Source organism: Ambystoma mexicanum, chromosome 8 (genome assembly GCF_040938575.1).
Source record: "Ambystoma mexicanum isolate Mex_15411 chromosome 8, UKY_AmexF1_1, whole genome shotgun sequence".
Taxonomy (NCBI): domain Eukaryota; kingdom Metazoa; phylum Chordata; class Amphibia; order Caudata; family Ambystomatidae; genus Ambystoma; species Ambystoma mexicanum.
Genome location: NC_090929.1, coordinates 290,406,860 through 290,419,488, shown reverse-complemented (window position 1 = coordinate 290,419,488; position 12,629 = coordinate 290,406,860). Strand labels below are relative to the sequence as shown.

At 43.6% G+C, this 12,629-nt stretch overlaps 1 protein-coding gene across 2 annotated transcripts in view; it reads left to right on the top strand.

The window, feature by feature from the left end:
• Positions 1-12,629, top strand: part of STXBP1 (syntaxin binding protein 1) — a 229,372-nt gene that overhangs the window by 149,404 nt on the left and 67,339 nt on the right. For both annotated transcript variants that reach the window (XM_069609688.1, XM_069609689.1), the window contains exons 7-8: positions 439-587; positions 1,609-1,693. In XM_069609688.1, the coding sequence (XP_069465789.1) occupies positions 439-587; positions 1,609-1,693 (234 nt within the window). The remainder of the gene's footprint in view (positions 1-438; positions 588-1,608; positions 1,694-12,629) is intronic.

Sequence of the window (12,629 nt, the reverse complement as noted above, 5' to 3'; positions counted from 1 at the left end):
AAGTGTCAATGTTGGCAGGGCTGTCACATGCTTCCGGGGTCAAAACATTGAGTGCCATTACATTGGGTTATATTGTTAGCTGGTATTTACAGTCTGTCAAAAACTACATTAGCAAGTGCTACATAATAAACAAGTTATTTATACCATTACCCGCCTAGTATCCCACAGAAAAGTAGCATGCAATAATCATATGGGCTTCTTAATCATTTCCTACTGTCTTACCCACTGGACACTTTTCTACTATCAATCCTCAGTGGAATGAATTGCATCCTAATGACACTGATTCGGATTTTAATATCTGAATATGCTCTCTTGCCTTAAAATGGCACCATTCTTTTTTTGATGTTCAAAGTTCCAGAGTTTCCTTTCTTTATAGGTTTGTCACTAGACTGTTTGGTCTTTCTCTCTCTCCATCCCTTTAATTCTCTGACTCTGCAGGTCTTCTCATTGGACTACCCAGATTCCTTCCAAAGCTTCTACAGTCCCCATAAAGCACAAATGAAGAACCCCATCTTGGAACGCCTGGCTGAACAGATTGCTACCCTCTGCGCCACGCTGAAGGAATACCCGGCTGTTAGATACAGAGGGTAAGAGTCTAATCCCTTTGTCGTATGCGTAATGTACAAGAATAGACCATTTTTTGGTGTGAACAGTGGGTGCTTAACAAGAGGTAGAGGCCTACCAAGCCATCCTCAATGGGAATTTGACGTTGATTAAAGTAAAGATCATACATGAATGCCCTTTAAAATACTTATACTTTCATGAGCACCCTTTCTTTAAATTTGGAATCCCATTTAAATCTTCAATGTGGGAATAATAGCTCCTCAATGCTTTGAAATTGATCGGATGGTGCTTTTTGGCATTTCTTTTCTGGGCTCAAAGGAAATAGTAATTGGGCCTCCCTATAATGTTGGTGGTTACGGTATGCCGGTGCCTTACTCGGCACCGTTCATACCGTACCGCCGAATTACGAGTTCTGCTAGCACGGGTCAATCGCGAGCAGAACTCGTGATTGCACCGGTATTGTTATCAATGGTGCCGGTGCAACCATGCTCCCCACCACCCCAATTCTGCCCTATGGGGCAGAGTGGGGATCGGGAGCCCGGCAATACCGCCACCTGCGAATGGGCAATTACCAGCCCATTCCACTCGTAATGGCCCGGTTATTGCCCAATCGTGGGTGGCGGTGCCAGTAGCGAGCATGGCGTAGCCGTGCCTGCCATACAGGCACGGCTACCGCCATGCTCGTAATGAGGCCCATAATCTCTTGCATGTGAAGAGAATTTGTGCTAAGTGATGCAAGAGCTATATTGTTCTCTTTTTTGGGGTATAAGTTTCATACTGGGATGAGACAGGGACACGGGTGTGTCTCCAGTCTTAGTGACTTGTTGGTATTCCCTTGACAGGTGTAGAAGGCCTGTTCTTGGCGGCTTCCTTCAAATGTGGGGTTTCTTACTGGTCCCTGTTACTGCACTGTAGTCTGGAGACTGGCCCTTTCATTAAGAGAGATTGGATTGGTTTAATTTGTTGGATTAGTGATTCCAATGCAGTACGGGAAGGTGTTGTTAAACATCTCTTTCTTGATGCTATACTCTTACTCCTTTCCAGGGACTACAAGGACAATGCCATGCTGGCCCAGCTAATCCAGGACAAGCTTGATGCCTACAAGGCTGACGATCCCACCATGGGAGAGGTGACAATTGGATATGGAATTTAATTCAACAGTGTATTTGGTCAGAAGATGTATTAAAATATTCATTAAGACTGGATAAAGACTGTGGTCCATATTAAGCTGCTAATGGACATTATAAATCAGGATTAAGAGAAAAGTGTTTGAGTTTGGAAGTCTATTCTGGCCACCCTGTATGAATTTAAGTAGGCAAGTTGTAGGCCCACTACCCGACTTGCACACCCAAAATACAAATTAAAGGCAAACCCCAGTGGGGAATGAGACCAGGAGGACAGGCTGCAAGAGTTGATCTCTTTTATGTAAGAATTGGCATCCAGAGAACTCTGCTGCCTGAGAGCGCTCTGGCAAACATTACGAAGGTAGCAGCTTAAGAAGGCAAAACTTGTCATACATGACGTCATTATATAGGGGACTACATTGACACAGGATTGGGTAGAACAGTCAGATACATATATATTATGTAATGTTGCTCCCGCTGGATTGGTCGTTCAGTTGGCGGGAGGGCTCGTCCCACAAGGTCCACTTGCCTGTTTCCAGGCGTGGTGAGGGTCAGGTCACTATGAAGCAGGGCAGGTCCTAACTAATCTAACATAACATATTGTTTCAAACATGCACTAAATACCAGTTACTGAGGCTCCTTTGAGAAAATCATTATACTCTATAAATTCTAAGGTTGCAACATCGTTATTTACTGGGGCCTTAGGGGGTTTATCACAACTCGGGAGGGCTCGGTCCAGATGGGACCATTGATCATGGGGCGGGTTGGGCGCATCAAAGAGACTGGGGGCACACTTGACGTTTGTTAGTACTGAGGTGCAATATATGGTGACAGAGGTTGACTTTTGTTAGTAGGGGCACACTAGGGTAGGCATCACACGGGATTACATATCTGGTACATCAAGAGAATACCTATCAGGGCCATGGGGTTATTTTGGCAGTAACTTTCCAGTAACAGGGTTGAGGGGGGCATAGGCAGGTTTGTGGAGATGGATGAATTTGCAAGTCATGGTTCGAGTCGGTTCACACACAGGACAGTGATCTCAGAGGAAGGGTGCGGCGTTACATTTATATTGTTGCAATTACCTCCGGCTCAGGCATGAGAATGGAGCTGCAGGGCTTTCAGAGACAGAGAGAAAAAGGTGGGGGCCTATTGAGAGCGCCGTGCGCGGTGCTGCAGAGGGGAGACAGGCTTTTTCGTAGTATCACAGTGAGGCCTAATCCAAAGATGGAGTCGGAGGTGTCCAAAATGGATGCCAAGTGTCTCTACAGCAGCCCCTCCTGCGTCGTCGTCAGCACAGGGGCTGGTTATGTACACAGGGGCAAAAGGAGGCATCCCCCACTGTTGGTCGAGCAAGTGACATGTACCTTAAACTGAATGAGTGAGGGGGGCCAGAATGGCCCTGCCACTCCCACACAAAGTATTGAAAAAAGGGACCTGTCTAAGAAGAACAATCACATTTTGGGAGAAGACAGATTAATTTGCTTATGATCGGACAATCAGTAAAATCCCAGAAGGATGAGCATCACTGGGCTGAGTACAGAAATGTAATGTAAAAGTTCCTGTGATCTTGGGGGCTACACACTGGACTCCAAAGTACCAGAATAAACTTTCTTCAGGAACTCTAGCTGCTAATGTTGTGAGCTGCCTGCCCCCTCTTCCTTGTGCTCTAGCCAAGAAAAATGGAGCTGACTGGTCTGATCTGCAGACATGCATTTATTGTATAGAGCTCTGTAGTCCTGTAGCCCTAGACAAATTACGCTGCCCATATATTGAGGGTCTGGAAGAGAAATGCCTACCATCAGTTCTAGTGAACCTTAACTTTGAGGTCTTAGGGCATATGCTATAATGTAATTGTGACCTGACTGATAGCTCTATGGCCTGACTCTCAAAGATCTTTGTAAAAGAAGGGATACCTTTGCTACCTCTGAGACAGGCATGGTATCAAGAGATGACACAGACAAGTGAAACACAGTTTGAAAACCTTTATTCTCAATGGTCATGATGGTGTAACGCCGAACATGACCTAACTCTAAGATGGGCATGTTCCCTAACAGAAAGAAGTCTGTCAGTCCAAAACAAAATACTATCTGTGTCAAAACCTATGCATGTCTTTGCTTCTACAGAATAGTAGGGTGAATGAGATTTGGCTAACTTCGTAGTGTTCACAGTGAAGGTAATGTGACAATGGAGCCTTTCTGAAGCTCCCTTCCCCAAGTTTAAGGAACTCAGGATTATAAAGTTCCACAAGTCTGTCAGGTTTCACTTGACAAAGAAAGGGTTGCTTGTCACAAAGTTCACTTGGCAAAATGTTCACTTGACAAGAGAAGTTCACTGTACTTCTCCTTTCCATTAACCCAGAAGTCCTTTAGATCATGCAGATCCTTGCTTTCAATTGGGCTCCCCTGGTAATGTCGCAGTTGTCAGACCGCATGGTCCACCCATTACAGTTCACGCAGCCAGGTGTCTTATCATTAATAGAGTTCTCTTTTCCTTATACTGTGGGTTCTGCAGCCAACCTGGATCAATATCCCTCCTGGCGGCCACCTCGATGCTTATTCTGGGCCCTCTGTGGTCAGCTTGGATCAACCTCCTGCCTGGTGGCCACCCCAATGCTTATTCTGGGGTCTCTGTAGCAAGCCTCGATCAATCTCCGGCCTGGTGGCCACCCCAATGCTTTTCCAACACACTTTTTGTTTGTTGCCAACACTTTTCTATCCATTTGGGGAGTTTTGCTCCCACTTCATTTCTCGCACAGCTCCTCCTTTTTAGGATCTCTATTTGACTCACTTGTCATGTCTGCATACAGCTCCCCTCTTTGCAAACACTTCCTTCCTTTACACAGTCAGTCAGGAACGTGTAATCATACACGCGACCACTCTGCCACTATGTATCCTGTAATTCCATTTGTCAATTTCACCCAACGCGTCTCCAGTCTTGCGCGTTCGGGCTGCAACGTTGTATCTTGCTCACTTACTTCATTTTATTTTACCAATGTAACAAGGGATCAGCACACCTCTCTGCTCCTACTAATAATAAAAGAATCAGGATGGGAGATCCAAGCAGCGAGATTGAGAATTAATTTATTTAATATCAAAACAATGAAAGCATAGGGCAACATATTTGCTTACTTACAAAACAACAATATACAGGCCATTTTTTTTTAAATCTCTGACAATGGGGGGGGCACTTCTGGGTGCCAACCTCTATGGTGTAGAGGTAATTGTCCTCGTATCAGTGCACATTATCTCAAAAAGACAAACCAGTAAGTGCTACTCAGAACTCCTAGTGGTCCATGGGTATTGGGGAACATAACACGCAACAATATATAGAAGCAGAATAAAAATGGGGCAAGAAGTTGTGTCATAAATCATCAACACTGTAGTGTTTCAGCCAGCTTTAGTGGTTGATAGGTGCTAGCTGTTTTGGTGGCCTTCGTCAGGATAAGAAAGAGAAGTGACTCTGTCCATGGGGTATCTGTAAAAGTGATAATTTAAAGGGCTGTTAGGATCTCTGTGTGGTGTTATTTATATTTTAGTTTACTTATTAGTAGCTGATTTGTGCTAGAGGAATACACAGAGGTGTGTATTAAAGAAGCGCTTAGCGTCTATACAAAGTATGGCGGTGGTACTTCTATCGAGGGTCTCTCACTGTTGCGTAGTGGAGACTGTAGTGGTGCTGAATCCACCGTTAGGTCGCGAGTGTCTCGCTCTCTGAGTCCTGGGAACCGAGGGGTTAGCAAAGACAAAAATGCCTATTATTGACGCATGGGGTCCCTGAATCTAGGAGATAAACAAAAAGAGAGACAGACATGCAATCTGTCGGTTTTGCGTAGTTGACAAACATTAAGCCATTGTTAGGTGGTCCCAAATGTGTTTAATACAATACTCGTGGCAATTTTGGTGCTTAGGGATCTAACAAACGTAACGTCATGTGCATGTGGAACTAGGAAAAATGAGTGCACCATGCAAACGGATCAGTGATTTGTGTGATCTAGAATGATCTAAAATGATCATTGTGAACAAAGGTTGAATCGATCGTAACCACCATGGCATGGGTGGTACGTGCGTACCCGTCTAAATGTATTTTTGGGAGTGCTATGCTGTTCATGCACTGGTCTGCCATCCAAAAGGGAAAAATAACGTGATGTTGCTAACACAGGGTTTAAGAGCATCTGATATAGAACTCCCGATCGTGTGTCCAAAATGCTAGGGCCGCTGATGTGACACTTACTTGTGGGAACCGTATGCGACTTTATCTCTCTGTGACGACTGCGGGGAAGCAAATGGTTACCAAAGAGATAAGTGGTGATGCCGGAAATTTTTGTCCCACCCTATTGGCCAAAGCAACCAATGTGGGGCCGCCAAGCGGACCAATCACACCGGGGGTGTGTATATGATGTGATACGCCGCGTAAGTGAAAGTGAAAGCGCAGCTGATTGGCTCACTCCCAGGGGAGGCGGGCCGATGTTCAAAACTTAAAAGCTTGCACGTTCGTAGGGGGGATACCATGTCTCTGGTCCAGGGGTGTTCTTAGGATAGGAAATTGGTATTGGTTCTTTCACTCTGGTACCCTCAGTAAAAGAGGTTAACAGGGAAGGAAAAGATTGGTTCTCACAATAGTTTATGATATTAGAGGGACAGGAGGATAAGTCTGGGTTATAGTTAGAAAAGGGTGTTTTACATTCTCTTGCTATCCTCCGAGTGTGAGTGTTCAATGCAAGATCTTGGGGTAGGGTAGGACATGCGTGATGATATCCTATGACAGTAGATGGGAGGTAGGATAGACCGGGATTAGGAAAAGGGGGATGCCAGATCTCATCTTTGGGCACCCCACTTCTGCTCTTCAAAGACCTTCCATCCCAGTAGTACCCCTTTGCAGCCTCACTTCTGGGACCAGAATCTGACAGTCTCACCCTTCTCTTGGTTACCTGAGGGGGTGGTCTTAATCGGGTTAATGTGAGAACAACCTGAGATTTCTCACATACCTAACACCTGAGCCTGCAGGAGTTGAGACCCTGAAGGATAGATCAGCTGTTAGAAACATGAGCCTGGATATCTACAGTATTTTGTTTATTGTTTAAGGTATTTTTCATTGCACCACAAGTGTCACCGTTCTGCTGCTTCCAAGTGCTTATATCTATAAGGCATGTAAGTTAAACATGGGTAGAAAAGAGAAACAGGCAACAGGGGACAGTGGAGAGGTAAGAGATACACACATTTAGTTTAGGGCTGTGGCCAATAGGATGCAGACAAAAGAAAAAATATGACAAGGAAGGTGGGCAACTGAGTTAACAGATGGTTGGTAGGAAGGACAGTGGACTCAAGGCTGGCGGGAAAGAGCCAGTTGAGTACAATTAAATTCTCTTAAACTGCAGTAACCTGAGGTTTGAATCTGCCATAATCTAAGAGATTGCTCCAATATCTGAGCCCCGGGCGTGTACAATCTGTGTAATCTAAATTAAATCTCCACTGCATTGTCTGAGGCCTGAACCTATAGCATCTCTACACTTTGAGGTAGCTCCACACTTTTAGGCTGTAAAATCTGTGTATTCCAAGAGATGGATTACACCCAGCACCAAAAACCAGACTGAATTTCTGTGTCTAATCAGAAAAAACATGAATTATTTCAACCAAACAATTTCTCAGTGCAAGTGCAATTCACATGTCATCCATTAGTTATTTATCCTTCAAAACATTGAATAATATACAAACCAGGTCTAACTACTAGGGTTATCCCATGCTCTCTAGAAAAGTGAACACAAATTCTTATTGTATCAATATAAAATTAGAATAAAATTCTACAGTCTTGAAATTAAACAAGGTCAATCCCTACTTGACAGGGTTCAGGAAAGGGAACCTATTCATCAAGCTCTTGTAGCAAAATCATTTATTGCATTTATTACAATCGAATGTTTGATAAAACTAGAAAGAAAAAAATATTATTTATACATAATTTTGCTAAAGAATATTTACATTTTCTATTTTTCGGCAAGCAATATATTTTAATATATGATTTTGCAACAAGAGCTTGATGAATAGATTTCCTTGAAAAACATTTTATTTTTGTTCCCAAGATCAATAATCTCCAATCCCTCTCATCGTGTAGATCCTTTTTATTATGCCAAAAAAAGAAACTAGAATATAGGCTATTGTAAACTCAATTGTAAACAGATATAAGAACACAGTACTTCTTTCAAAATTATTACATTTCCTTTTGCTCAGGATATAAAATGAGTCATTTGTATCACCATTAAAGAGCCTCATACAGGTGTTGAAGTATAAAACACAATATAAAGAAAACATGTCAACACATTGGGCCTCATTACGAGTCTGGCAGTAGCCATGCCGGAAAAACCGCAGGCTGCCGCCGGACCGGTAATACCATTCCGCCTCCGTGATTGCCGGAATCACTGGGGCATTACAACCCTGGTGACCCGGTAATTCCGGCGGCGGAATCCTGTAAATCCCCATTCCCGGGATGGGGACCATGGAAACACCGGTTCCGTCTATGACAGAGACAGTTTTTCCATGTCCGCCTGCAGGCGGGTGGTGTTACATCCGCCAGGTCAGACCTGGCGGGAGTGACACCTCCCGCCTGCAGGACTCAGAATCAGCCGGTCCGGAAACAATGGTGGCGGGGGATTTACCGCCACCGTTTTTTCTGGACCGGCTGGTTTGTAATGAGGCCCATAGTGTTTTGGCTAACTGTGGTACACATTGTCTCACATGCCATTTATAAATGGGCATTCATCAGGACATTGCCCATTTTAAACTCAATGAATGTTAATCCACCTGGCTGGTTTATGTGTTGACTACTGTACTGATTCCAACAGAAATCCAATTCATTCAGATTTTAAGTATGATTGAGAGTTGTGTTTATCACCTCTCATGATCAAAAATTACACTCCTTAACTCATTTGTAGGTCCTTCTGAATGGGCTTCTCTTTTATTACTAATATATTGTTGTATCACCCATGTACATGGAAGTAAAACCCTCCATTATTTAAATTTCTCAATTCTCAGAGAGTTGGATGTCTTCAAAAATTCATAGAAAATGTTTGGTTAGAGTAATAATTCTTTCTGACACAAACATATATTGAAAATGTGATCCAATCTTGACTTGGGATAGTTTGTCATGTGTTTAAAAATGAAAGAACTGTAACTGTATACCCCATTTTTGTTTCTGATCTAAGAGATAGTTCCACTGTCTGAGGCCTTAACCTGTAGGATCTGTATCATCTAATTCGTATCTCCACTGTCCGGGACCTGAGCATTTAGGATCTCTATAATCTAAGATTTAGCTCCTCTGTCTGAGGCCTGAACCTGTAGGACTTGTATTACCTAAGACATTGGTCCACTGTCTGAGGCCTGCACATGTAGATTCTCTATACTATGAGTCACAGCTCCACTGTCTGAGGCCTGAGCCTGTAGGATCCGTGCAATATAAATGTCAATTTCATTATCTGAGGCCTGAAACTGTAGGATGTCTATAACACAACGCTCCACTGCCTGAGATCTAAGCATTGTGATGAATCTTCGGATGTCATTCCTTCTCCCCTATGGGGAGCCCCTTCTCATCTGGCCAGGGAAGTGAGGCAGCTACCCAATAGTCCCACTGGGGGTGGTTCTCAGCGGGCGGATCACATGGGTAGGGATCCCCCCTAGGGGACAAGGGACGACTATCAGAGGAGAATGCAGTATAACACCTCTTTCCCTTCACCTAACCCACCTAACCCTCCTTTACCCTATTTTCCCATGTGCATACCTCACACCCATAGTATTACCGGTACTGGGACTATGAAGAGTACAACTGACCCAAGGGAGTTCAAGGGAAGAATTACTGGGATAAAGAAGAACTTCAATGACTCTCAGGAGAACAAGCAGATTAAAAGTACTGAGACGAGGAGGAGGTGCAGTGCCATGAAGAGTACTCCTAGGAGCCATAATGAGCAGTCTAGTTGTCGCCAGCTGCTCATTGGTCAATGTAGAGTAGAAATGTAAGGGAGACTTGGGGAGCAATTGTCTAGTCCTCGTTGGTGGATCTGCAGGAGCCAGCATGGTGCAGGAAGTTGTAAGGAAGCAGACTAGGACACCAACATGTGAGCTGGAAGGAATAGGGCTAGTCCAGAGTGGCAGATATAAGCTCCTGGTGTTCCTGAAACCTAGGTAGTGCATGAAGGGAAGATCACTCTGCCCAGTGGAAGATTGGGACTGTGGTGTTCCCGGGCAGACCAGAGCTCACTGCAAGGCTTCCTAGAGGTAGGGGAGCACTTGGGTTGGCTGGTGGGAAACTAAGAAGGTGCAGTCCAACTACCTGCATGCAAAGAAGAGGGGTCTGGGACCCACCACTGTGTGAGAACAACACTCCCATGAGAAGAAGGACTTTTACTAAGGATCATACTTGGCAGGGAAGTGAACCAAGTTGGCCCAAGCAGAAAGAGAGAGAAGCGGAGGTCTGGGACCTACGTGAGATTCTAACCAGGGAAAGGGAGTCACTCGTCCTGGTGCTGTTTGTGATAACCCTGAGAAGCCAAGAGAGGAGAGGTATCCTCTTCTCACTTTGAACTGTGACAAGGGGAAGGGAGTCACTCCCACTGGTATTGTTCTGAAAGTCTGGAGAAGGCCAAGAGAGGATAGGCAAACCTCTTAGCATTGTATATACTGTGGCAAGGGGAAGGGACTCATTCCCCCTGGTATTCTTTCTTATAATTGGTTTTATCCTTGTTGCGCCAACTGATTCAGAAGGTTTTTTACCATTATTTATATTCTGCTTCGTTTGTATAGTATCAATTTTAAGGTTAGTTTTTCCAAACCGAAATCCAAAATGATCACTTTACACAATCAATATTTTGTAAGTGTAGTTTATTCCATAGTTTCCATTTATGAATCTCCCAATTTCCATTAGTAGTTCATAATAACTCTCATACATGTGTTTCATCTTCTTAAATTCAGAAGGCTCATCAGGAGAATCTGTGATAATACAATAAGTAATAATGTAATGTGTTTACATTCCTAACACATAAACAGAACTTTCTCAATAAACAATATGCAGAAATAACATTTTGAAATTATTGGAAGGTCAGTCCATTATTCTTAGGGCTAATTTTAGCCACTCACCTTGGGATACTTTAAATATGTACTTCAAAAAACTTTCTGATTTGGTAATTGCATCTGCCTTATTTTATTTTGAGTTGCAAGTTTATACAATTAAAGGGGATTTTTAAGCTTCCAGTTTTGAATATTTAGAAAATATCTAGGAAGGGCAAAAAGAAAGGAATTGAAGTTCCTCTTACCCCTAAATATCAAGTTCATTTTAAAACTAAGTTAACACAGTATGGGATGCAGAATTTCAGTGAGTGTCTTACCTTAGCTAGAAAGCTGGGGAGAGTGAGGATACAATTGTCCTCATTCCGATGCAGCCGATCTGTTGCATGGATAAAAACTGCATTTTGGCAAGTTTTTATGGTGCCCAGCGCCGCTGCGTAGGCATCATCACGCCCACAGGCGTTAGCATGATGACTTCATCACACCACCGCTACGCGGCCATTCTGTAGCCATTTCTACGTATTCTGTGGCTTTCAAAGTGTATTCATGAGCTTTTTACTATGATTGTTGTGGATATTTATCAAATGCATGTCCTGCATTTGAACTAGTGACTATTTCTAAGGCTCAAAAAAGATTTTTATTAAAAAAAAGAGAAATCTCACCTTGTTCTCTCATTCAAGAGGCACATTTTTGTTTGAAAACAAGGTTAGTGTAATAACATTTCCTTTGTTCCAATACACTATTTACCATTGATAACTTTCTTACATTCATTTGATAAGGTCTTCTTATATGGATCAATCATAGAAAACAGTTAGTTACATGTTTATATTTCTGGTTTCTTATATCTGGTATTGTCTAGAGATCTTTGTGTTGGAACTTTGAACTTGTACTTTGATTGAACCTGGAACTTTATGTACGCCTTTTAGAGGAGAAATTAAACTTGGAGAAGATAACCAATCATGCAGGTAAGGGTCCCATGTACCATTGGACACTGTCCAGAGGAAGGGAGTCATTCCTCTGGACCAGGAAATAGGTGTTTTTGACACAGGATGGTGGACTGTTTTGATTTCCATTGACATTATGACCAAGTCCATATTATTTGATTTGAGGCAGGGAACCCTTCTTAGTTTTAGGGAGCGATAGGGGTTTTCCTTTTGTTTTCCTTATAATTAAAATATTTTGCCAACCAATATGCCATCACTCTGTCACATCCTGTTTCTGCACCCTTACAGCAAATAGGATCTCTATAATATAGAAAAGAGCTTCAATGTCTGAGGCCTAATCCTGTGAGATATGTACAATCTAAGAGATAGCTCCTGTGAGAAACCTGAAGGTGTCTCCCTGTCGAGTCCCCTGGGATCTGTCATCCAGGTGGCCAGGACCCACCCATTACTTTTGGATCCAGTTCCTGGGGGTGGACCAGTGCAGGAGGATCACTTAGATGGGGGTTTTGGGGAGTGGGAGTGGGACACCGACGGGTGAGACGCGGTATCCCCCTTCTTTATACGCCTTGTCCCATCCTACCATGTAGGCTATTCCAAACCACTGCCGCCTCTTTCTTGCACTAACACTTTCGCACAACACGAAAGACAATGGACTAACACCAGAGCCGTTTACCTGTCATGTCCCAATACAAGGGGCAAAGTTAGGCAATTGATCAGAATCACACACACCTGACGGCCATTTCCCTTCCCCACAGGTATAAAAGATGGAGCACAGCAGCACACTATGAGCAAGGCAGACAGCACGACGTAAGAGCTAACTCAGCACGGCAGTTCAAGAGGAGGAAATGACGGCGCAGACTGAGAGGGTAACATGGAGAGAGTCGACGTTGCCCTTGCCGACCAAGCCCTGTGAAACCTGTCCGCGAACAATAGCCAGCGTGTATTACACC